Source organism: Electrophorus electricus, chromosome 8 (assembly GCF_041902795.1).
Source record: "Electrophorus electricus isolate QZ-2024a chromosome 8, ASM4190279v1, whole genome shotgun sequence".
Lineage (NCBI taxonomy): Eukaryota > Metazoa > Chordata > Actinopteri > Gymnotiformes > Gymnotidae > Electrophorus > Electrophorus electricus.
The window spans coordinates 30,817,379-30,842,500 of NC_137504.1; the positions used below are offsets into that span (position 1 = coordinate 30,817,379).

The following is a 25,122-nucleotide window of genomic DNA, read 5'->3' on the forward strand; positions in this document are numbered from 1 at the left end:
TCCTTATCTTCAAAGCCTGCTCCCTCCCCTCCTGTCTGGCTTTCACTACTGCATGCTTCTACTCAATCGGCGCCCCCCCCCCCCCCCCCCACCCGCCCTGTAGTACAGTCGTGGGCAAGGATTTTGAGACTAGCACAAGTTTTGGTTTGGTCATAAAGTTTGCTGCTTCAGTTTTTATGGTGGCAATTTGCATTAAGTAGATTGTGAAGAGTGATCAGATGAATTGCAATTAATTGCAAACTCATTCATTGTCATTAAAATGGACTTAATCACAAAAATTACTGCATTTCAGCCCTGCCACAAAATGGCCTGCTAACATCATTTCAGTGATCTCATTAGCTCAGGAGAAAGTGTTAATGAGGACAAAGCAGCTGATATCACCTTGTCATGCTGATTAGAAGAGCAGACTGGTTGCTTTAAAAGGGTGGCGGTGCTTGAAGTTTTCTTCTGTTAACCATGGTTACCTCCAAGGAAACATGTGCAGTCATCATTGCATTGCATCAAAAGGGCTTCACAGGCAAGGACATTGCTGCTTGTAAGAGCACACAAATCAACCATTTATTGAATCAAGAACTTCAAGGAGAGAGGTTCAGTTGCAGTGAAGAAGGCTTCAGGTCACCCAAGAAAGAAAAGAAAGCGCCAAGACCGTCTCCTAAAGATGCAGCTACGGGATCGGGTCTCCACCAGTGCAGAGCTTGCTCAGGAATGGCAAAAGGCAGGTGTGAGTGCTTCTGCATGAACAGTGAGGTGAAGGCTTTTGGAGGATGGCTTGGTGTCAAGAAGGGCAGCAAAGAAGGATTGGGGTAAAGTTATTTTCTCTGATGAAACCCCCTTCAGACTGTTTGGGACATCCGGACAAATTATTGTCCGGATTATTGTTCGGAGAAGAAAAGGTGAGCGCTACCAGGAGTCCTGCATCATGGCAACAGTGAGGCATCCTGAGACCATTCATGTGTGGGGTTGCTTCTCATTTAAGGGAGCTGGTTGGCTCAAAGTTTTGCCTAAGAACACTGCCATGAATAAGGAATGGTATCAAAACATTCTCCAAGAGCAACTTCTCCCAACAATCCAGGAGCAATTTGGTGATGAACAATGCTTTTTCCAGAATGACAGAGCACCATGTCACAAGGCAAGAGTGATAACCTAGTGGCACGGTGAACAAAACATTTTTTGAGTCCATGGCCAGGAAGCTCCCTAGATCTCAATCCCATTGAGAACCTGTGTTCAGTCCTCAAAAAGAGGGTGGGCAAACAATAACGCAGAAACTGTGATTAGCTTCAAGCACTGATTAGGCAAGAATGGATTGCCATCAGTGAAGATTTTCAGAAGCTGATATCCAGCATGCCAAGGCGAATTGCAGAAGTCTTAAAAAAGAAGGGTCAACACTGTAAATATTTACAGTAAATATTTAATATTTTAAGTCTTTGCTTAAACTGGATATATTGGTCACTAAAAAAAAAGCTCATAATTGTACTTCACTATACCATATAAACATCTGACAAAAGGATCTAAAAAAGAACGGAGGCCGTAAACATCATGAAAACCAAACTTTGTGTCAGTCTCAACTTTTGGCAATGACTTGGAGGATTAAGCTAGTCATTTCTGGTCGTTCTTTGTAGCTGTTGTCTGCCTCTTCTCCCAGGCTGAGTCCTGAAGTCTTCCTCAAGCGTCCTGCAAGGGGAACGTACTGGCGCCTGGACCAGATCCTCAAACGCAAAGCAGTAAGTGCAAAGATCTACCTTACCCAGCTCTCCCTGCTGTCCCGATACCCCACTGCCAGCATAGCAGCGCGTAGACCCTCTTCGGCTGTCTGCCTTTTTTGCTGTGGCATATATGCAGTTAGAATATTTTATTACTGGTAATCTCCCAAGAATGATGGAGTATTATCTTTAATACTCATATTTAAGAATCTGTGTGTGTGTGCGTGTGTGTGCGTGTGTGTGTGTGTGTTTAGGAGCAGGGAGTGAAGGTGTGTGTGCTCTTGTACAAAGAGGTGGAGCTGGCTCTGGGCATCAACAGTGACTACAGCAAGCGAACCCTCATGAACCTGCACCCCAACATCAAGGTGTGCTTGTGTGTGGGATGAGTAGCTAAACTGCACCCCACCATGATGCATCACCGGGGCCCTCTGCCTAGAGACACAACACTGCCCAGTGAAGGGTCCCCGTTTCTCTAACTCGGACCCTTGCCGCACCCAGGTGATGCGTCACCCCGACCACATGGCTTCCGTGGTGTTCCTGTGGGCCCATCATGAGAAGATGGTGGCCATTGACCAATCGGTGGCCTTCGTGGGTGGGTTGGACCTCGCCTTCGGGAGATGGGATGACAGCAGCTATAGGCTGGTGGACATGACACCTTCCAGAGTAGCCAATCCTGGAGCAGATCCCAAGACAGAGGTCAGGAATACAGTTTTATTCTGTTGTATTCCTATTTTATGCCATTTTTTTTATACAGGATTGTTGTTCTCCTATAGTCCCAGGATAAGTGTTTTTGTTCCTCATACATTCTCTCTCTTCCCTCCTCTTCAAGAAGGACCTGGAGGGTGAATCGGCCATCCCTCTCACTACTGGGGAGGCTAGTGACCCCCCTAGAGGCAGTGATGAGGTGGACCTGGGCTGTAACTCCCTCTTGTGGCTGGGCAAAGACTACAGCAACTTCATCAAGAGAGACTGGACCCAGCTGGAGCAGCCTTTCCAAGGTGCCCAGACCTGCTTCCGAACCGCCATGACCATCTCCACAGAGCAGTCACCAGCACGCGACTAATACCTGCAAACTTAATCTGCTCTCTTATGTGCACTGTGTATTTGCACTGGTGTGCAAAATGAAAACACATAGACCAGGAATCAAACCAAAATTCCACCCAAGAATGGGCTCAGGAGGCTATGCGAAGAAAACGTGGGTAAATGAGTCTTCCATAGCACAGGTAACTGCAGGTGGAGGGGTCATGGCCGAGGATCAGACAGCGATGATGAACGAGGGCGTGGAGGAGGAGCCAAGGCAGGAGGCTTGACAGCCCTGCTGGAGGTTATTTGGCAAAGTTGAGTCAGAATGTATTAACCTTCAGGTTCTTCATGTTTGCCTGCATCTTCAGACCAGTAGTTTCAGTGGAAGCACGAGGCAGCCAGTTTACCATGAGTCGAACTGCACAGTAGGCAGGAAGAAGTTAAACAGCGTGGACGAGTGGACGAGAGGAGGGGTGGAGGGCTGGAGGGGAGGTTTCCCCTCTGACCTTTAGTGTGCTAAGCACAACGCAGGATTATTTAAATACTTAGGAACAGGCCTAATTGTTCAAAACTGTTAGAAAATGTCTATGGGTCAGACTCTGCATAAAGACACAAACATGAAAGAGATTCTCCGCCTCCCTCAGATAACGTGGATCGCACCCAAGTGCCACGGATCCCGTGGCGTGACCTTGGAGCGGTGATTCATGGGAATGCGGCCCGGGACATGGCGCGCCACTTCATCCAGCGCTGGAACTTCACTAAGGTCGGAGGTCACAAGCGAAGGGTCTGGTCATTGCGGGGGTGTTTGAATGCTTACGGCATTGTGCTGTGCTGGCTTTTTAGATCTTCAAGATAAAGTACAAGGACAAGTTTTACCCATACCTGCTCCCCAAGAGTCACATTACTGCTACCCACCCACCCTTCACTGTGTCTGGAGCCACCAGAGCATCTGTACAGGTACGCTGGGCGCAAACACACACGCATGCGCACACACACTAGAACCTACCAAAACATGGAAAATATGCATGACACAGTGAAAATGGCTAGGTAGACCTACCTCCTAGGTGCCAGTGTGAATGCTGCTAGGATGGGGAAACAGTCCGGAAAATTAGACCCAGACCCCAACCCCCTGAGCAGCTCGGCCTCGGTCCGCTTCCAAACGAAATCCGGTGTGGTTTGTTTCAACTATGTACGCAACATGGACCAAAGTTTGGGCCGTAGGCTCCGAAGGGACCAAACATAGCGTGTGATGTCGTGAGAAACACAGCGGGCCGAGGACCGACGTGGACCGACGAGAGGTAAAACGCCTCATTAGCGTTTCGTTCAACGCGTGTATCTGTATTATTCTCAGGGGGAAAATGCACACAGAGACCATGTATTCAAATGCCCTTGCATGTTTTTGCCTACTTAATACATTTTGTCAGCACTTCCTGAGTTTTACGCCGGTAAAATACCACCCCACATACACAAGCACGTTTACCCCAGCGTTGTGCATTGTTCTAGTTCAGGTGGCATTAACAGGGTTATTAAAAATCAGGTACTCCACAGGCAATGAGAGCCAGTATCCAGGATGGTGGTGAAACCAGAAATCTTTATTGAGCACCATTAAATTTATTATAAGGAGTTATTGTATATGTCCAGAACAACAGCTGAGCAACCTAACTCTGATGTCTTATTTTATCCCTGTTACTCTCTCTTAGGGAGGAGCTAATCAACAATCATTAGATTTGTTCTTCTTGTATTGCATATTCAGAACTACAACACACCACCGTTTCTTTCATTTCCTGCTGAGTAAGGATTCACTGCACATTTGTGTGTATATTTGTTTACATATTTTGGTTTGACAGCCAATATGTCAGTGTGAACTCTAAGCGAACCAGGATTAAAAAGCAATGTCTTTTTTTTTTTTGCTTTGGTCTGCACAAAAGGAATTGAACTATAAATATAAACACGACCTCCGTGACACATGTGACAAATTTGCGCACACATGGGAGCTTGGGAGAACTGGCTGTGATGGACACATGAGCTGTGGTGGAGGATTTAGCCGGCGTAAGACACTTGCATGGGCAGTCATAAGAAATTGTTCTCCTTGCAACAAAAAAACAACCCAGTGGGTCTTTGCTTCACAGTTGGGGCATTTGCTTGTGGATGAACCACAGACATTTTAGGGCTTGAATTTAATTTACCCATCGAACAAAAGAGCTGAATGAATTTCTGAGCTCGGCGCTGTTTGATATGGCAATAAGGCCCTCAGGAGGATGTGGGTTCCGGCATTTCTGTATTTTGAAGGTCCCTGTGCTCCCTCGGGGAGAGCGCTGTCGTAAAGCGTGAACCACTGCTGGTGCTTTTCCATCTCCTGCTCCGTCCTTCAAGAGGCTTCCTGCAACAGCGGGACAAATTTCCTGACTTTTCTGTGAACGAGTGCTGCAGAGTATGATGCCCCGCCCCCCTCCATGTTTCATGTTACAGGCAGACGAGGGCGCGTGCGTCACCTCCATCTCGTTCTTTCTCCCCTTCTCCCCCCCGTCAGGTGCTTCGCTCTGTGGACCGCTGGTCTGCAGGCACGTGTGAGGCCTCCATCCTAGACGCGTACATACACACCATCGAGAACAGCCAGCACTACATCTATATAGAGGTACAACACACACACACACACACTGTCGCATAACATCTTCCATTAAGAACAGCATTGCAACTGATTCTAAGTTAATCATGAAACATTTACCGAATTGTTTTGCCTTCTCTATACTGAAATCCTCTGCCCTTTCAATCCTCTACCCACAATGTTTAATAGAATTGTTGGACCTGCTCTCAAGGGACATTCAGGGTGTGGTCCGTCACTTCAACAAGACATTTATCTACAAGGATTTAACAGCTGTTAGCAGACCTTTTCTGCAAAAAATAACTTTGACCTTTCTATTTGCAGAAATTATAGACCAATTTCTAATATTGCCTACCTAGCCAACATCATTGAAAAGGTCTCTATTTAATTATACAATCGTCTCAATTCCAGTAGTTTAAATGAAGTATTTCTGACTTTTGGATTCCTAATGGCACAGAAACGGCACCTAAAGATCTTAATGATTTTGGAATAAGTCAAGATGCAGGTAAACTCTCAACTTTTTTTTTTTTTTTTTTTAAAGCTGTTTTCAAGCATTTCATCACAAAATTACTACTTCGTCGACTACACACGTGGCTGACCTCTTTGGCTGTTTTAAATAGGTTCCATTCCATTCCTGAATATCTGTAATGAATTATGTTGCACGATAGAAGTTGTTTTTCCAAGCATGTTGCTTTGTCTTGTAGAATCCCTCAAGGTTCAATACCGGGATCTGCACTTAATCTATACATATTCCTGTTAGCCCTGATAATTAACAAACACCTTGAATAATAATATTCCTCCCTCAGTATGCAGATGACTCATAGCTCTATATGTCTCTAGCTACTGAGTCTCGATGGTCTGTAAGCTCCTTCTTTGATTGCTGAGAGCACCTTAAATCATGGATGCAAAGAAAAAACAAATTCCTTGCTATTAAGAATGATGAATTGAGAAATGCTGTATAGTGTGCCTGTCTGTGGAGGCTAAAACCAAAAATCTGGATATTACTTTCAACAACATCCATCTTAACGTTTAAAAATCACATTTGCACAACTATCAATTGAGAAGTAGCTTGAAGGTCCGTGAAATTCTCTCAACAGCCAAAAATTAATAAATGCTTATTTGTCATCTCCTTTGTAATGCTCTTTGTTCTGTTTGTCAAAGAACTCCACCTCTTGCTAGAGAGATTCATACTACAGCAACTTTACTGGTCGCATTTCACCCATTCTCAGACGGCTATGCCAGCTAACTCTCATCACTGATCTTAAGATGATAATACTAAGCTTTATTTATGTAGCACTTTTCTTAAACAAAGTTTACAGAGTGCTTTTCTTAACATGCTCTTGATGCTCTCCAGTGTCCTTTCGTGGTCTTGCTCCCAGTAGCTCGGTTAGCTGATCGTAGGCTCTCGCACCTTCACCAGTCACGTGTGGGCCCTCAGCTGCCTAGTGCTCAGAGGCCTCATGGTCATTTCGATACCTTTAACAGGAGGGTTAAGACCTGTCTGTTTAGATTTCATTAACTTAGGAATGGCTTCTGCACTATACATTCTGATATTTTTCTTTTCTTTTTTTTTTAATCCTAATTTTTTTTTTTCTTTTTTTTGCTCACTTTGCTCTTTTTATTTTATCCTGTTTAATTTATTCAGTTTCACTCTTTATACTGTATCCCTTTGTAAAGTGGTTTGTAAACCACTTAAAGGTGCTATATAAAAAAGCTATTATTATTAGCACATTTGCTAAAGTGTCACATTTAACCGAAATGCCCCACCATCCGTACTTGCACATACACACACGCACACACGCACATACACACACACACACACGCACATACACACACACACACACACACACACACACACACAGTGTCCCCATTTAACCAGACAGTTTCCTACTGTTTCAGAATTGTATGCAGTGCTCTGTTTCTGACACATCATGTGACTGCATTCAGCTGCCAAGATTAATGATCAAGTGCTGCCTGCCCATCCTCCGCCCAAGTGTCCTAATGCCAGGCACACAACCTTGCCTCAGGCAGCGTCTGACACAAGGCGCCCCACCCCATACAGTCAGAAAGAAGTCACTTAAGAATATGTGTCGAAGTACCACAGCATCACATGTTGTTTTCAGAAAGTAGCAATAGCCTCTGTGTGCTAAGATGTACCCCCTACTGTAAACAGAGCTGAGGTGACATCAGAATTATAAATAGATTCATAGTCTTCTCTTGATTGTCTGGAAATATATTAGTCACTTCTCTGGAAATTCATAGTCACGTTTTGACTAAAAGCAACTGACTTGGCTGTGCCTCTCCGTGATGGGTTTTCTGCTAAAGTGATCATCGATGTCTCTCTCGCCCACCTCTATGGAGTTGGGTTCATTACTTTCCATAAAAGAATTCTAAAATGTATTTTGAAAGAAAAGATTTCAAAGCAGTTAAACATAAATCTGCTTGTAGAGGTTTAACATAAACATAACTGTGACCTAAAAACTAAAGTTCAGTTCTACTGTAATGGACTGTACTCGAAGCTCATGTCTTGGCTTTTGATTCTCAGAAGCACATAAACATTGAAGGTTAACACTGGCCATTAAAATGTCGTTACCTCACCAAATAGTTTGACATGGTGTAGAAACTGATTACCTAAAGCAAATAACTGCTTTAAAAGTGACCGTCACACCCTATTGCAGGAATGCAGCTTGAGTTATTAATGTATCTTAGTGGCTTCAAGAGCTTTATGGAGGTGTTACGTGTGTTTATGTAAAGTGCTTATTATTCTCAGAATCAATTCTTCATCAGCTGTGCAGATGAAAAGAGTATTCACAACACCATCGGCGATGCCATTGTTAAGAGAATTCTGCGTGCTCACAGGTGTGTATGGGAGGGCTACTTTCATGTGTTGTGGGACCAAATACTGTGTGTGTGTTAGATGGTTGTGTGGAGAGGCATGTAAGCTGCTCTTACCTGTGTTGTGATAACAAATTGTGTGTGTGTGTGTGTGTGTGTGTGTGTGTGTGTGTGTGTGTGTGTAGTGAGAAGCAGAAGTACCGGGTGTTCGTTGTGATTCCCCTCCTGCCTGGATTTGAAGGAAACATCACTGAAGGAGGAGGCAGAGCCATACAAGCAATACTGCATTTCACCTACCGGTTGGTTTGTTTGTTTGTTTTTATATATATATATATATATATATATATATATATACACACATATATATATATATATATATATATATATATATATATATATATATATATATATATATATATATACACATTATATATATACACACACACACACACCCCTCACAATTCAGTGTTCTGAGACAGACAGCAAATCTCTTCACATACAGGTATTTACACACATACACAATCACTGTCTTTAGACAGGCAGCCATGTGTTCAGACACCAAACATTCTCTGCTGACTGCTTGTAAATAAAATTATGATGGCAAAAGATGCATTTTTATCTTTCTTTGTTTCATTTAAGGACAATAAATCGGGGCGAGTTCTCCATTCTATCCAGACTGAAGGAACAGAGTAAGTGACGTGTATAGACGGTCGGCTTGTCAGCCAATCGGTGTGGCTGTTGTGGTCCTGGCCATCGTGACCTTGCCCTCGCCGTCTCCAGTGCAGGATGAGTGGACGCAGTACATCTCTCTGTGTGGCGTGCGCACCCACTCTGTGCTGTGCCAGACGCCCGTTACAGAACTCATCTACGTCCACAGCAAGGCCCTCATCGCTGACGATCGCCGCTACATCATTGGTGAGGTGTCGCATCATACTGAACCCAATGAGTCAGCTTATTTTCTTTTTATTGCACTCTCACCGGTGAATCACCTCAGCAAGTGTAAAGCCTCAACATGTTGTTGTTGTTGTTGTTGTTGTTGTTGTTGTTGTTGTTTTGTTTTTTTTTGCTAACATGAACTTGTACAGTTGAGATTGTGACTGTCCTTTACAGACTCTATCTTACTCAACATTGAAAACAAGTTGCAGACCTGCCACCTACAGCCATATGAGAATTGTTGCCATCTTCTGGTGAAATGCAGAATTGTCATTTTAAGATCTCATGGCCATCTTCTTATAGATTGCAGGGACAGTCCAGTCTCTGTACTACCGGGAGAGGTTAGTCTCGAATGTCCCTCTTGATTTGCCTTACTCTGGTGCCAGGTTCGGCTAACATCAATGACAGGAGCATGCTGGGATCCCGGGACAGCGAACTGGCTATCCTGGTGGAGGACGAGGAGAGGGTTCCATCACTCATGAATGGAGAGGAGTATGAAGCCGGACCGCTCGCCCTAGCCCTGCGCAAGGAGTGTTTCAGGTGTGTGTGAGGGAGAGAGAGAGTGATCGGTCCACCTGGATGTGTGTGCTCTCTGATGTCATGAAAGCGTTTAAGTGTAAGATCCTAACACTTCCTGTGTGTTAAGCAGTAAAGAGCCCACCACAAGGGCCCCCCACCCTATAAAACTGCTGAGGGTGAACTCTCACCCTGTGAAACACTACCTCCAAAGCTGGCAGCAGCACTAACAGTCTGTTGGTTGCTGCCCTCTGATATGGCTGTGAGCAGTGGAGTCAGTGTGGGATTCTCACAGCTCCAGAGCAAAAGTGCACTGCTGTTCACGCAGCGCTGCGGTTTCACCCCTGAAACGCCTTCTGAGTGTCACACAGCTGAGTTTTCTCCTTAAATGTTCTTGGGGAATCGATACTTCACTGCTCGATGGGAGGGAGTTGATGAAATGCTTCTAGTAGTCACTTCACTGTTGTACGTGTATTTCAGGAGCCTGTTTAAAAACATACAAGGCCCTGGGACTTCCAGTCTGGTAACTCATGATGGTATCATTCTGCTTAGACTGTTAGTCTTGTGGAATGACTGGGATGGCAACTTAAATGTGCATCATAGGAATCTGTGCCATTTTCCATTTTTTGTTCATTACAGTTGAGGGGTGTGGTTTTTTTTTTTTTTTTGGTTTTTTTTTGTGTCTTTCCTCCTACTCTTAAACTTAATTTCTTGTGACGGGGTGGGGGTGTGTGTGTGCAGAAATCTGTGTTTGGCACGCTGTGTTCTGTACTGCCAGCCACCAGAACATCTCTAGTTGCTAGGGGAAACGGTGAGCTCCTCACAGTGGTGCGCATGTCCAAAGTACATTTCATTGCACGAAAAGAGCTCGTGTGTGTATGTGTGTGGGCCTGCTTCACTATCCTTCTTGAGCTTTAGTTATTTCCTATATCAGACACTGTGTCTCACTTCAGGTCAAGAGATTCAGAGCCTTTCTGACTCTGGTGTGGTGAAGGTTTTACTTTCTTGGAGAAGCTCCGTCCTGTGCTTATGTGCTACTCTAACTCCTCAGAAAGTGTCCTGTACTCCCACAGCATATATCAAAAACATTAAAAAAAAGCACCTTTAACATATTCCAAACATAATTTATAATCTGTCACCTCTCTCGCGCTCTCTCTCTCTCAGGGTCCTGTTGGGGGCGGATTCGGACCCAGCAATCAATATTGATGATCCAGTCAGTGATCATTTTTTCAATGAGATCTGGAACAAGATCGCCCAATCAAATGCTTCCATCTATGAAACAGTGAGTATGAGGGCCGTGGTTAGCCATGGTCAGAGTCTGGGGGCGGCACATACAGGAGAGTTTAATTTCAGCCTGATGTGTGTGTGGGCCAGTCTGTTTACACTATTGACTTGTAACTCATTTCAAGGCTGACACACTGTAGTGCTTGATTTCTGAATTTATTTTTGTGGCCTGCTGTGGTAATGGCCTGTTAGTGAGAGTTATGTGACTAAATCAAGGCTATTTTAGTCGAAGGAGGAAGCCAGTCTGAACTACACCACTGAAGGAACCACAGGCAATCTCTTTTCACACAAGGACCAAACTTCAGTGCACCAGTTCTCTAGATTGTTCAGTTTTTAACACACTGCCATTTTCACCTGATTTCTCACTTAGAGCATAAAGTTAAAGGTGCAATGTGAGGATGTCTTCAAGTACAAAAATAAGTCTCTTCATTCCAAACATTAATCCACAGCCACTGACATCTTTTCTGTCAAGACCTTTCTCGGAGGTATTGTTATTCTCCGAAAAAGATTTGGTAATGGCGCTAAAAGCAAATATATGATAAGTAAACGGAGGACATGAATCTGTTCATGCACAGCGCACCTTTTACTTTAACCTGTTGTTATGGGGGTCAGTCCTAACAGCAATGTCCGGTCACTGCACAGGTCAGCGTTCTCCCGGTTCTCTTCCCTGTGCTGACTCTCTGCTGTCTGCAGGTTTTCCGCTGTCTGCCGCTGGATTCGGTGCGCAGCGCCCGCGGCTTGCAGGAGCACGCGGGGGCGCCGGCACTGGCCCGCTCTGACCTTGAGAGGGCCACCCAGGAGCTCCAGGCCGTCCGCGGCATCCTTGTCCACTTCCCCTTGCACTTCTTGTGCGAGGAGAACCTACTCCCCCCACCTGGCAGTAAGGAGAGGATGGTCCCTCTGGAAGTGTGGACGTAGGCGGGTTGCTGGGCGGGCGGTGCAGGTGGTGGCAGGGAGGGTGGTGCTGGAGAGAGAGGTCAGTGAGTAGCGTGACACGGACACAATCCGAACACATGAAGACTCGTACTGGCTGCAGCGCAAGTCGTGCTTTTATCGTTCGAATGGACCAAACTCGTCCTGCCTGTCTGTGGTAGCCTATCGGAGAGTGTGGGTTGGAGGTGGGCGTACAGCTGGCCGAACTGTACTGAAGAGCTCTATAGTTTGTACCACGTTATTCCTCTCTTCCTCTGCGTGGTAATAGCAGAGCGCATGAGGCACACAGGAAGGGGGTGCTGGAGGGCATGGGGGGGCGGGACTGGGGCAGGACGGGTTTTGGGGCTGAGCTCTGTGTCAGGTGGACGAGCTGGGCTGCACTATTCCAAGTGAGGCTGCTGTGGTTTCGCAAAATGGCGGATGGCGTGAAGTACGAAGTGTGTGTGTGTGTGTGTGTGTGTGTGTGTGTGTGTGTGTGTGTGTGTGGGAGAGAGAGAAGCAGAGAGGAGTAAGGTGAGCACATGAGCTGTCTCTGATGAACTGAACAGAACACAACGTACATTTATTGTTGAAAGAGTGTGTGGGTGGATGGCGTCGCATCCTCTACCTCTCTTCCTATATCTGTCTCTGTCTCTGTCTCTCTCTCTCTCTCTCTAGTGCTACACCTCTCTGTGCAGTGCCAGCAAATCTGTTGGAACACTTGTGGTTGTCATGGCGATGGGTATAAAGAGCTGACGGGGTTGCGGCTGCCGAGAGAGAGAGGTAGAGGAAATGATAGACGGGGTCTAGATCAGCAGCTCAGGAGAAACGGTGGAAGAGTGACGGGGAGAGCAGACTGGTAAGGAAGGTGGAGTGGGTGGGATCAGGCAGTATGGTGGTGCTGGGGGGGGGGCTCAGTAGGGGGTGTTCTGAGGAGCGAGTGGGGCACGAAGGGGGAGCAGCGGAAATGGAGATATTCAGGGGTGTCAACTCTACATTAATCATTGTGTCTTCCCTCCCTGGATGTCTCCATGGCAACCAAGTATTATGGTTATGTAATACTGTTGTCAGTGGTCCAGAAGGTTCCACTTTGGATATTTTATGTTGCTGTTTGCTTGTTGTTGTTTTGTTTTGGGGGGGGTTTTTTGTTGTTGTTTTTTTTTTGGGGGGGGGGTCCATAAAATACGAGAATTAAAAAAAACATATGCAAATATACCAGTGCCTCAGTTAACAAACCCTGTTTTTAACAGAAACTTTAAACTGTTTATATAATGCTGTACTCTTACTATAGACTTTTAGACCTAAAGCCACTTTGTTTGTTTTTTGGTTTTGTTTTGTTTTTTTATTAACATCCACCTCCATGCACCCGTCTTCAGCTGTTAGCTTCTTACCCGGCCAAGCGACATTCCAGTATTCTTTTAAGATTTGTATTTACCTTTATTTATCTTGTATGCTCAGTCATTTTTGGTTCACTTGTGGTTTTGACACAGAGTGCAACGCCTGTACCACATTCCCATATCATATACCACGCATTCCCTACCATAAAGACTTTTTTCTTCGTCTTCTTCTTCAACGGTGTTTTGTGTGTTTAGCACGTTTGTGTAAAACGATACCTGCCACCCACATGGCAATAATGTTGTGTTTAATTCAAAATGGTCGTCAGTCATGAATAATGCAAATGTCTGTAACATGGTGACAAAATAAACTAACTTAAAGCTTGTTGTTGTTGTTGTTGTTGTGTCAGACAGGAGAGGGTATAACATTCGGCCCGATTCCACCTGTCTTTCTTTCAACTGGCTCCTCGGGTAGTTTGTCCCTGTTTTAGTACCGTAGTTACTTTCCCCGTTCAGGAAGAGAGGAGCAATAGAAAGGGGGGAAAAGACGACGGGAAGAGAGAGTGTTTGTGTTTTCTTGCGCAGAAGAGACGTCATAACCCAACCGCGGGGAGCAGGACGAACAGGACCGTACCAAAACACAACCAGAAAGTTACCGTTCACGGTCCACCGCTTCCCGTTTCTTGCCCCCTCTGTGCGTACAACCGGGAGGCGACGCTCATCGCTGGACGGAACGAAAGTTTGTGAGGCGGGCGGAATATTCGACATCATCGATTTTTTTTTCTCGGTTTTTTTGGGAGACACGGACGACGTTCCCGGTTGATACATTTTATACCGACTCCTTAAAACCACAGGTCAACCTCGATAGCAAAAATGCCCCAGAAATGGAGCTAGAAATCCCGTTTTAGGTGTGTGCGTGGGTAGCTTAACCGCGAATGTTCGGCAGAGTCTCAGAGGCTGATGCAGATACATCCAGCGCCAAGGGGTTTTCATTAGTATCTTTAATTTATCGCGTAGTGCTACAGTTCAGGGACTGCGCCGTTTAGGTATTGAACGGACAAGGTTTGCGGCTGAAAATTAACGCTTTTATTCCTTAGTGGGCTCGGCTCGTCGCGGCTGTATGTTCGTGAGGCGCAGATCCGCGCCAGTGCCGACATGAGCAGTAGACGACCTACCGTCGGATCTCCGACCCAGCGCGCCTGGGGCGGCTCTTCGAGATAGTGTTGCAATGCAATCGGGGGATTACCGACGCTGCTAACGTTAGCTAGCCGGTGGACCGCGTACGAGCGTACCTGGCCTTGAAAAAACTCATTATTGTTTTTCGAGATTGTATAATAGCCACGTCGTGTGCAGCATTTTGCCTCAGACTGCCCCCGGTTAACCAGACACTTAGCTCGGTTCGTGAGCGTATAACGTAAATATCTGTCAAACGAAATGGGACCTCTCAAGTTTTTCTGAGCCGTCTGTCATTTTTGCTCCGCATAAGACTGCCGTCGCAGTTTGCGCTTTGGAATAAATCTTTTTCGTTTGCCTGGGTGTTTTTACGAACTTGGCTCGAGGATGACCGAAAACGCACCTACGCGAAGTCTGGACGACATCGACCTGGCGGCGCTGCGGGTGAGGACCTCGAGCTGTGTGTGTGTGGGTTTGGGGAGGGGGGGAGAGGAGAGGAGGAGGAGAGGGAGTAATAGTGGCCTTGTGTGTTCCGTGTGGGGTTTTTTGCACGTAGGTGAATAGTTATTGGTGCTGAGCCTGTAGTTACGTGTAGCAGTAAGGCCTATATCATCATTACCGTCTAACTCTCAGCACAAGTGATTTACCTCTCCGTTGACGTGCACTTTCTTGCAGATTCATGTAATCTGTTTTGACCTTCGGCAAAGGCCACAGTCGATTCGTTTAGTAAACTGTCTGCTGCACGGTAATCGAGTATTTGAAACAGAAGCACTCATTAGCCGAGTATGATTACAAATGGCTGTTTTTCCCCACTTGTTTACTGTGAGTGCACTGTGTGATCTCTCGGACACTGCTAGTCGAGTGTTCTGTGTGTGTTGGCGAATCTCAAGCGTCTGAAAACCCCGAGCTGTTTCCACCCACTGCACCTTGATGTAGCGAAATGTAGTGTCTGTCTGACTGAGTACCTTCCTTTCCTCTCAATATAACACACTGAGAGGGACAGGCTTGGGGCTTGGAGACACTGAATGCTTGTAGTGTATCACCTTGACTCGTTTATATATGGGGAGTTCCCTGTAAAATGGTAACAACAAGAAGCCTGCATCTATGTCATGCCTCCGAGATACCTGTACATGTTAATGTAAACATGGTGTAATCAGTCCTAAGATAAATCTGTGGTTTATGAATGGCTCTGACCTATACCTGTGCAGACCTGCTATTGAATTTGGCTCTAATTTAGCTGTTTTGTTGCTCTAACATCTGCCAGCTCACAGCCTAACTGCTGCACTGACTGACTTGCTTCTTCCACTCAGGTTTGCATAGTTACCTATTCATGGGCTAGTAGAGTTTATTATGCAGAATGTCTCCTGTTAATATTCCCAAATGCAAGGAAAGAAAAATACACAGCCTACAGGGCCTGTATGTATCCAGCGTTTCCCAAACAGAGTGCTGCAGCAGGGTTCGCTCTTCCACAGGATCATATTTGTTTGGATCTGAGAGCCCAGCCATGGTATTGGAGCAGCCATCTGAAATGTGGTCCAGGCATGGGAGGGACTGGTGCGCTCGCCACGGGGCTTCCCCACATCCAGGCCAGTTTGCGCAACCTATAGTAAGTGAGAGTCCTTCCTTCCAAGCTGAGGTTGGAGGAAGTTCACGCTTTAAAACCACCACCACTGGGGCAGAGAAAGTCTTATGTTTGCAAACAACTAAAACCTTCGGTTTCAGGTCACACTGGGGAAGAGTAAATTTATTTGGAAAACGGATACAGGAAATGCACCACAGGTTTGATGTGAAACCGCAATACATTGCAGATCCCTGAAGAAGCCCCCCCACCCCCATTTATTTGGTCACAGTAGGAAGGCCAGTTCTCTCAAGTTACTGTCTCGTAGCCAAGCAAAGAGTATGAGGAGCATAGCTTTCAAGCTGTTAATTCCATTTGCTCTCTCTCTGTGTGCGTACCCCCGTATATGTCCCTCTGGTAAGCTGGTACAGTGACTTGGATACTACAGCTCATGGGCTGTGCAGTGTAATCGTTCCTGGGTAGAGACAGAGCAAGAACGAATGCAGTAAGAGTCATGATTCACCTCAGCACTTTGAGAGCTTGTGCTCTCTCCCTTTACTGGTAGGTCTATACAACAGTTTTACTAGGTACGATCACCCGCAATGTCTGAGGAGTTTTAATAGTTATTTTAATGGGTGGTCCCACTGTGTACTGCAGAGCTCTCATACAAGAGAGTTCAATAGAGACGGATCAGATGCAAAACAAACATCTAGGAATCAACTGTATGGAATTCACAGATGTGTGGTGAAGACGTGGCTGCCCTTAAAAACATTTGACATATCAAGAATGTTGATAATTTCCAATACTAGCAAGCTCAAGGCTTAAACTGCCGTTATTAGACACTTTAGCTGCATTGGATTAAGAGCTGAAAATACTGTGTAGTTGTCATCACACTCTGGGTAGCTAGCTGGCTAATTTTGTTTAAAGCCTCCTTTCATTTCGGTATGAAACTAAAGCTTTAATCTCTTTCATGGATCGTGGCGAGACAGGCTTGTTATGGAGAAAGGTTGTGATTTGTTCTGCACAGGAGGCCTGAGAGATGTTTGCTGGCATGAATGTTTCATGGTTGGTGACCTTCGCGTGAACCGACCGGCCGACGTCGGCTTCAGCACCGCGCGCTCTGTTACAGTCCACGTGTTTGGACAGCTATTAAACCGTTCTCCATCACCAGTAGAGAACCGTGACTCTTAAACCTTGACCCTCTGACCCCCCCCATCTGAAAAAATAAACTTGGCTACCAGCCTAGCTTATTGTGCCTTCTCCTTAAATACTGCAAAAGTTACCCATGACGATTCCAGCTCTGAAACAAAATGAAGACACTAGTCCAGCCTTAGCAGTGCGACCAGCAAACAACACGGAGAGGGTGAGAGTTGGCACTAACAACCAAAAACGGCGAATGTCTTAAGCAAAATGCAAATCCTCCTTACAAATCATCACATCACCCAAGCTGTGTGCGCACTTCTGCGGAATGTGGAGACAATGGGCCAAGGTGCCAAACGCACGACTGCCTTCACATCACGACCGCGCGTCCACAAACGCCTATTAACGATAGAGCCGCGGACAGTGATCTAAACCTGACACCACGAACGAACAATAATTTAAATAAATAATCTGTCGTTAGATTGGCACAGCGGCCTATGAATTTGTTAGTTTATTTGCAAAAACGGTCATTATGCATAATTTACTGACTTTTAATGAAAAGTTCAAGTAGAAAACAGCGTACATCCTCCCGACTAGGTGTAACTACTCACTTCAAGCAACAAGATAGCTGACTAGCGTATTGGTGTTTTGGTTTCACTGCTATCTTGTGGCTCCTGTCCTCCACATTTGGTGAACTTGTCATGAAGGTAGAGAGAAGATTGGTCCAGTCACTGTCATTTGAGAGAGATGATCGTTACTGTCGTTTGAAATGAATCTCACTGAATGACTGTCACTCAGCCCTCTTCTTTTACAGCTGAAACATCACCAACGTCCTTCCAGCAAGTGCTGCTCTCATTTAACCCGTCACTTTCCAACACAAAACTGAGTAGGCAGGTTTGAAGGACTGGTTTGCTTAGACTTGTATTTGTTTGTTGTTTGTCAAATTAAGAATAGATCAAATAAAATTAGAATTGGATTTTAAGTTATTTTTAGTGCGTCTTAGATTGTCACCGAGGGCGTAGAGGCCCATGACTCCCCTGCTGAAGACGACCCGTGTGTTCAAAGTAAACAATTTACAGGTGTAGTGTGGTAACGAGCGTCAGGCTACAAGTTTTATCTTAAAACCACCGTTTTCCAGCAAGTATTTTTTTTGTGTCGTCCGTTTCTGCGTTGGGTGGAAAAACTGTAGGCTAGCAGAGGTAAATAATTTTTTAAAAAGGTTTTATTTAATTTATGTAAACCATGTAATATCGAGTCTATTTATGTAGGTGTCAGGCTGTGCAAAAGGAACATTATCTTTCAATAGGACATGCATACACTGACATAACCAGTGACGTAGGCTATTGGCTACCTGGATAAATAAAACTGCAGGATCCAAATAAACAGCTTCATCCACCTGTACCAGTGTATAACCTTAGCTGAGCTGATTATACTGACCCACTTTTAAATGACATGCTTTTGAAGGTTATGTTATTTCATTAGAAAATCCAATATCTGCTATTAAACATACAAGCAAATGACTATAACTGTTACACTTCATAAATCTGGGTCCCAATTACCCTGTACAAAAATTGCCAAAGTAGGTCAATTACAAAGTGTCCCTCTTGAAAATGGTGTGTTTGTTTTGTTTTTTTCTCTACTTCTGAATGAGCAAAAAAGAAAAAACACAGCACGAAACCTTGCTAGTGGTGCCAAAATTGAAAGTTTATTTTTACTCCAACTACCACATCCTTCACCTCATCTCATCACATCCTATCAGACCCGTACCACACCTCTGCCTACTGGTCAAACAAAGGTGGCTAGTGCGTAGACACGAGCCCAGCACGCAGGGCTTCGTTTTGGCGACAGTGAGTCGTCCTTGCCGATACCCCGCGGTACCAGTGCAGCCTGTCCCTTTCCAGAGAAGTGCTGAGGACCCGGAGAACTCTGCCCTGTTGGCGTGCCGTGCTGGTCTGAGCTGCGCCGGGTGGCCAGCACTTTGCTTTCACATGATGTGCTGGTAAAGGGGGAAGCTTTCCTTGTTCCTTGTTTCCTTAAAGGACATATTCAGTATTCAAAAATAAATGAACATATTTTCGGCTTGTTTCACAGTGTGTGGTGGTTGTGGTGTTTCTCTGGTTTTGTTTCTAAAGTTAAGTTGCAGCTCTGAAACCCCACCCTGCACATTGAGACACAGAACATTACAGCAAAATCATACAGCACCAGTGCACCCCTAAAGCAGTGGTGCAATATTCTTTAAATAGTGATTGATGTGCTCTTATTTCCATCTTCTAGTAAGACCCGATATAAAAACCACACCAACACACCTGGCACTGTTCTACTGCACTGCGCTCATTTGAATGTTGTGTGCCATAATCCATGATCTTAAAATCAGTTTTCTCCGGAAGTGTCTCAGGTATGTGGTACAAATATTTTAGATTTCTGGCCATGTTCTCATGTTCGCGCGCTAACGCACACGACCCTATCAGTGACTCATCTTCACTCAGCAAAGATGCCTGTTCACTTCAGATGTCCTCTAACAGTCAAGGTTGCACAGTTAATACCGTGGTCCTGCCAGGTTGTCAGCGGGGGTCCATTCTGACCTGTTGGCATTCCACTTCGATTACCCTCTATTTCCACTTTCTCCACACTGGATATTATAAACGCAACCGTAAACCCGATGGTGGGGCGGATGCACCCGTGGAGGTGTGCTCTGCACCGTAGCCCAGTTTCTCCCCCTTAAAGGAGCACCCCCTAGAATTCCCAGAAAGCAGCACGCGGCTGATCTCGTGTTCCCCGGCTTGTTTCCACTCGCAGGCAGTCTCTTCTTTTGACCTTTGCACCATGGCATCTTTGTGGAGCCGTTCCTTTAACCGCAGGGTTGGGCAGAGAGGGGTGTGGCCGGCCGCCCCCTCTGCTGTTTGAAACACGCCCACCTCCATGGCCCGGGAACCAAAAGAGCTCCTCCGAGGTCTGCAGCCTTCTGATGTCATGTTCTCCACACACCTCTCTCTCTGGTTTTGATTTTTCTGCATTCATTTATTCCCAATTGCTCCCTCTTTTTTCACCCGTCTCTCACCTCCAGAGGTTTTACATAAACCCGCCCACACACACACACACACACACACACACACAGTCTTGCCTTGCCATTTTAATACTTTCCAGTGCAATTTTCTGATTCCAAACCTAGAGGCTCTCCAGGCTCCATGTTGGTGGCTGTATGTATTCTTCCTCCCCTCCCCCGCGGGCGTATACCTACGCAGCAAGGGGGAAAGGGAGTGTGACCGTGGGTGAAGGAAGAGGCAGATGAGACACCTGGCTGTGGTTTCAGTGCACTCGTGTGTGAGCTGTGAAGAGCAGAATCCCTGTCCAGCCTTTGAACCATGCTGAGGTCCTGCTGAGTAGCTGTGTGTGTGTGTGTGTGTGTGTGTGCGCATGTAAGAGTATGTGCTCTCAAACATGCAGGTACAGTACTGGCAGCATTTAATCCATTTATCTGCTTTTTTGCAATTTTGGGGAATCTGTCATCAGTGACGTGGCCAATGGTGTGAATATGAACAATTTAGTAGAATTATGCTACATATCTGGCACTGGCGCACACACACACCTGCACACAAACACGCCCCCACACGCAAACCTGCCCATGCACACGTATTGTCTAACAACACCCTTCTGTCCGTTTCCATTCCAGGACCCAGCCGGCATCTTTGAGCTTGTGGAGGTTGTGGGTAACGGCACCTATGGACAGGTGTACAAGGTGAGGAGAGAGGGAGGGATGGAGGGATGAACTGAGAGAGGTGAAAGGCGTCGGTCTGGAAAGGGTTACTCAGCCCATTCTTCCAGTGTGGTTATTTACCATACGAGTGGGTGAAGGAAGGAAGGAGGGAGGGAGGGAAGGAGGGAGAGAGATAGAGAGAGAGGAAAGAATGGGGAAGATGGAGGGAATGATTGGGTCACTGCATTTTCTACTCCGTGCGTCACTGACAGTTCAGAGCTTGTGACTGTGTCAGTGCTGCTAATAAATATTTATAGAAGAACTGAGAGCCCTTCCGAGGTTGAAACCTCACTGGCCTGCACAGGGATCAGTGGCGTGGTGTGAAGTGTGCTGGAGTGTGTGAGCGTAAAGTGAGAGTCGGAGGCTGTGTGAGGGGTAGGGGATCAGACCTGGGGCAGCACTGTAGTGCGGACTGGTCTGAACTTTCTGTGTGGGTGTGGAGGGGGCAGTAATGAGGTCAGTAGGGACTCGGTGTGTGCATCCTCACATATCTGTTATTAATAGACTTCACATATGCTATGTGCTACTCCTAAACTCGCTCAAACAACCACTCACTCAATCTCTCTCTCTCTCTCTCTCTCACACACTCACACTCTTACTCCCTCTTAGGGGCGGCATGTCAAAACGGGCCAGCTGGCGGCCATTAAGGTGATGGATGTCACCGAGGAAGAGGAGGAGGAGATCAAGGCCGAGATCAACATGCTGAAGAAGTACAGCCACCACCGCAACATCGCCACATACTACGGCGCCTTCGTCAAGAAGAGCCCTCCCGGACACGACGACCAGCTCTGGGTCTGTGTGCTTTCTTCTGCAGTAAACGAGCTCCAACAGTAACGTTGTAACAGGCTCCAGAAGTGACGAGGTTACACTAAGACTCCCATAGGAGAACCACAGTAACACTTAGCCTGGAGCCTGTTTATCGGGCTACATTTGCCAGTCCCGCACTGTTAGAGTGGTTGAGGTTTGCCAGGACTGCCTTGCCCCAGCCCTGGATGTGGACCTGGCTTATAAAGCATGTCTGTATTTTATGTCTGCTTTCCTGTGTAGCAGTAATCATGGTACTTCTGATTAAAATAACAGCAATAATAAAGTTTCTATACAACTTTGCGAATAGCGAAGGTAAAACTGAGCCAGATCTCTCCCTGATCCAGGAGGTCGTAGCCCCTCCAACCTTGTGCCCCAGTTCTGTGGTGTATGCCACGCTAGTGTTCATCAGCTGGCTCTCTGCTCTCAGGTGCAGGACCAGCAGTAGTTTTACCAGCCTGCTGGCACTGTGACGACTAAATGTACATCTGTACGTGGGCTCCAAGCAGATGACCCCGCTACGGTCACTCAGCACCTGCTACCCACCAAGCAACATGAACTATGATGCACAGGAACGCATTAGTAGACACAGAGCCAAATGACCTGCATGTATGTACTATTTTACACTGTCATTAAATCTGCATGTGTGAATGTGTGTGTAGCTGGTGATGGAGTTCTGTGGAGCTGGTTCAGTCACAGACCTGGTGAAGAACACTAAAGGAAACTCACTTAAGGAGGACTGGATCGCTTATATCTGCCGAGAGATCCTAAGAGTAAGACACGCCCACACGCACTCTTTTTAATAATCAAGCACAGACATAAAGCTGTAAATCTCTCATTATTGACTATTCCATGACAGGCCACACCCTGTGAGGAAAGATTGTATGTCTCTAAGATTTGTCTGTGGGTGGTCTCCATCTCTCGCTTGCTCTCTCGCGCTCTCTCTCTCTCTCTCTCTCTCTCTCTCTCTCTCTCTCTCTCTCTCTCTCTCTCTCTCTCTCTCTCTCTCTCTCTCTCTCTCTCTCTCTCTCTCTCTCTCTCTCTCTCTCTCTTTTTCAGGGCCTGTCTCATCTCCATGCACATAAGGTCATCCACAGAGACATCAAAGGCCAAAATGTTCTGCTCACTGAGAACGCGGAGGTCAAACTTGGTAAGGGCTGTGTATGATTCTGTGTGTGTGTGTGTGTGTGCGTGCTGTGGTTTGAGTTGGACTGTTGTGACCTCATTATTATTGTTTGCTCTGGTTTAACACTGATTTAACATTTAATCCAATAACTGGAGTACCGCACCACAAAGTACCGCACCTTCCACCTGGCCAACCCTTCTATAGACCTACTGATGCTCTTATCAGCACTGACTGTGTGTGTGTGTGTCTGTGTCTCTGTGTGTGTGTGTGTGTGAGTAGTGGATTTTGGGGTGAGTGCTCAGCTGGACCGCACTGTGGGTAGGAGGAACACCTTCATTGGCACACCTTATTGGATGGCACCTGAGGTCATCGCCTGTGATGAAAACCCAGACTCCACCTACGACTACAGGGTACTGTGTGTGTGTGTGTGTGTGTGTGTGTGTGTGTGCGCGTGTGCGCGCGCGCGCGCCATATCATAAAGACTACGGTTGTTTGACAGCAGTGGTACTGTTCCACAAGCATGCTGTTCATAAGGATTGAAATAGTGTGTGGGTATTATAATTGTTTTGTGTATTTGGTATTTATACATGTTTGGGTTTTTTTTTGGGGGGGGGGGGGGTGTTGCATGTCTGCAGTTTCCAGTCAGTTTAATCAGCTCGCATGTTTTTCTCCTCAGAGTGACATCTGGTCTCTGGGAATCACCGCCATAGAGATGGCAGAGGGTGCACCCCGTAAGCAAAACACATACGCCATGACCACACACACACACACACACGTCTTTTTTCTATCTATCAATGAGAGAATTGAACATTTTACTCTGTAGCATTCATGTACTGTAGCAATAGAGCATTGCAAAATTGGCTCATTGTAGCATTAGTGAGCTGTAGTATAAATGTGCTGTGGTGTTGGCGTGTCGTAGTATTAAGGCGCCGGCGGTGGCGGCGTGCCGTAGTATTAAGGCGCCGGCGGTGGCGGCGTGCCGTAGTATTAAGGCGCCGGCGGTGGCGGCGTGCCGTAGTATTAAGGCGCCGGCGGTGGCGGCGTGCCGTAGTATTAAGGCGCCGGCGGTGGCGGCGTGCCGTAGTATTAAGGCGCCGGCGGTGGCGGCGTGCCGTAGTATTAAGGCGCCGGCGGTGGCGGCGTGCCGTAGTATTAAGGCGCCGGCGGTGGCGGCGTGCCGTAGTATTAAGGCGCCGGCGGTGGCGGCGTGCCGTAGTATTAAGGCGCCGGCGGTGGCGGCGTGCCGTAGTATTAAGGCGCCGGCGGTGGCGGCGTGCCGTAGTATTAAGGCGCCGGCGGTGGCGGCGTGCCGTAGTATTAAGGCGCCGGCGGTGGCGGCGTGCCGTAGTATTAAGGCGCCGGCGGTGGCGGCGTGCCGTAGTATTAAGGCGCCGGCGGTGGCGGCGTGCCGTTGTATTAAGGCGCTGGCGGTGGCGGAGGAGGTGGGAAACTTTCCCCCTGGTGGGGGAATATAATAGCTGGAGCTGGATGTAGGTGAAGGGGTGGAGCTTGCTGATGGCTGGGCCCTAGTCACTCTCCACCCCCTTTTCAATCTCGTTTTCTCTCTTGGGCGCAGTGTGTGCAAGCACTATTCTTAGATCAGCTTCCCCTCGCGAACGCTGCTGACAGCAAGGCTCACTATCTGATCTGGGACCTGTGAGTCAGGGAGGGGCCAGGCATCAACATGGCTCAGTGCTTTTGCCGTGGCGCCCCTTAGAGCGGAGGGGTTTGTACGTGGGTGACGCTCCTGCAGCGGAGGAGTAAAGGTTGCCGTGTGAGCGGCTCTGAGCTGTGGAGCAGCCAGTCGGTCTCCAGCACCTCTCGCTTGCAGTTGTGTTCAGCTGTATCTGTATATCTCTGTCTCTCTGTGTGTGTCTTTTCTCTGTCTTCTGTTTATCTGCTCATAGTTGCATGCGTGTCTCTCTCCCACTGACTCGTGTGTGTGTGTGTGTGTGTGTGTGTGTGTGTGTGTGTGTGTGTGTGTGTGTGTGTGTGTGTGTGTGTGTGTGTGTGTGTGTGTGTGTGTGTGTGTGTGTGTGTGTGTACGTGCGCGCAGCACTATGTGACATGCACCCAATGAGAGCCCTCTTCCTGATCCCGCGGAACCCTCCTCCGAAACTCAAGTCTAAGAAATGGTGAGGACTGCCTCTTCCTGCTTTTTATTTTAAAAGCAGTCTATTTCTGTCCCCCCACCATACACACTTTCTCTCTCTCTCTCTCTCTCTCTCTCTCTCTGCTTATACCTTATACCCATTTTTCTTCTTTTGATTGCCCTCCTCTCCTTCCCCGTGTACAGAGAGGAGTTCTTTTGTACACATACTCCGCTTAGCTTTGCACTCATATCGGCCCTAGTGCTGCTGTTCTTCTGGTGTCCTGTTACATAAGAGATCTCTCTCTCTCTCGCTCTCTCTCTGTCCTTTCTCGGGGT

The 25,122-nt window shown here is 46.8% G+C and overlaps 2 protein-coding genes across 21 annotated transcripts in view; both read left to right on the forward strand.

The window, feature by feature from the left end:
- Positions 1-13,524, forward strand: part of pld2 (phospholipase D2) — a 30,023-nt gene extending 16,499 nt beyond the window's left edge. Inside the window, exons 12-25 of one of the 2 annotated variants that reach the window (XM_035527241.2) lie at positions 1,643-1,721; positions 1,955-2,065; positions 2,199-2,396; positions 2,530-2,698; positions 3,368-3,486; positions 3,567-3,680; positions 5,254-5,358; positions 8,096-8,184; positions 8,346-8,459; positions 8,800-8,849; positions 8,941-9,075; positions 9,480-9,633; positions 10,774-10,891; positions 11,587-13,524. In XM_035527241.2, the coding sequence (XP_035383134.1) occupies positions 1,643-1,721; positions 1,955-2,065; positions 2,199-2,396; positions 2,530-2,698; positions 3,368-3,486; positions 3,567-3,680; positions 5,254-5,358; positions 8,096-8,184; positions 8,346-8,459; positions 8,800-8,849; positions 8,941-9,075; positions 9,480-9,633; positions 10,774-10,891; positions 11,587-11,811 (1,780 nt within the window). In that variant the 3' untranslated portion in view covers positions 11,812-13,524. The remainder of the gene's footprint in view (positions 1-1,642; positions 1,722-1,954; positions 2,066-2,198; positions 2,397-2,529; positions 2,699-3,367; positions 3,487-3,566; positions 3,681-5,253; positions 5,359-8,095; positions 8,185-8,345; positions 8,460-8,799; positions 8,850-8,940; positions 9,076-9,479; positions 9,634-10,773; positions 10,892-11,586) is intronic. The other variant, XM_035527242.2, reaches the window with a different exon arrangement.
- Positions 13,525-13,616: 92 nt separating this feature from the next.
- The window catches only part of mink1 (misshapen-like kinase 1), a 29,630-nt gene continuing 18,124 nt past the window's right edge, over positions 13,617-25,122 (forward strand). For 7 of the 19 annotated variants that reach the window (XR_014125013.1, XM_081719818.1, XM_081719828.1 and 4 more), the window contains exons 1-9: positions 13,618-14,756; positions 15,785-15,918; positions 20,681-20,746; positions 21,374-21,556; positions 22,231-22,341; positions 22,628-22,718; positions 22,974-23,104; positions 23,371-23,425; positions 24,751-24,829. Coding sequence is in view for 18 of the 19 variants with exons in the window: in XM_081719818.1 (XP_081575944.1) it covers positions 15,817-15,918; positions 20,681-20,746; positions 21,374-21,556; positions 22,231-22,341; positions 22,628-22,718; positions 22,974-23,104; positions 23,371-23,425; positions 24,751-24,829 (818 nt within the window). In the remaining variant the exon portion in view is untranslated. Of the gene's footprint in view, positions 14,757-15,784; positions 15,919-20,680; positions 20,747-21,373; positions 21,557-22,230; positions 22,342-22,627; positions 22,719-22,973; positions 23,105-23,370; positions 23,426-24,750; positions 24,830-25,122 lie in introns of all 19 variants that reach the window. The other 12 variants (XM_035527231.2, XM_081719825.1, XM_081719829.1 and 9 more) reach the window with 6 other exon arrangements.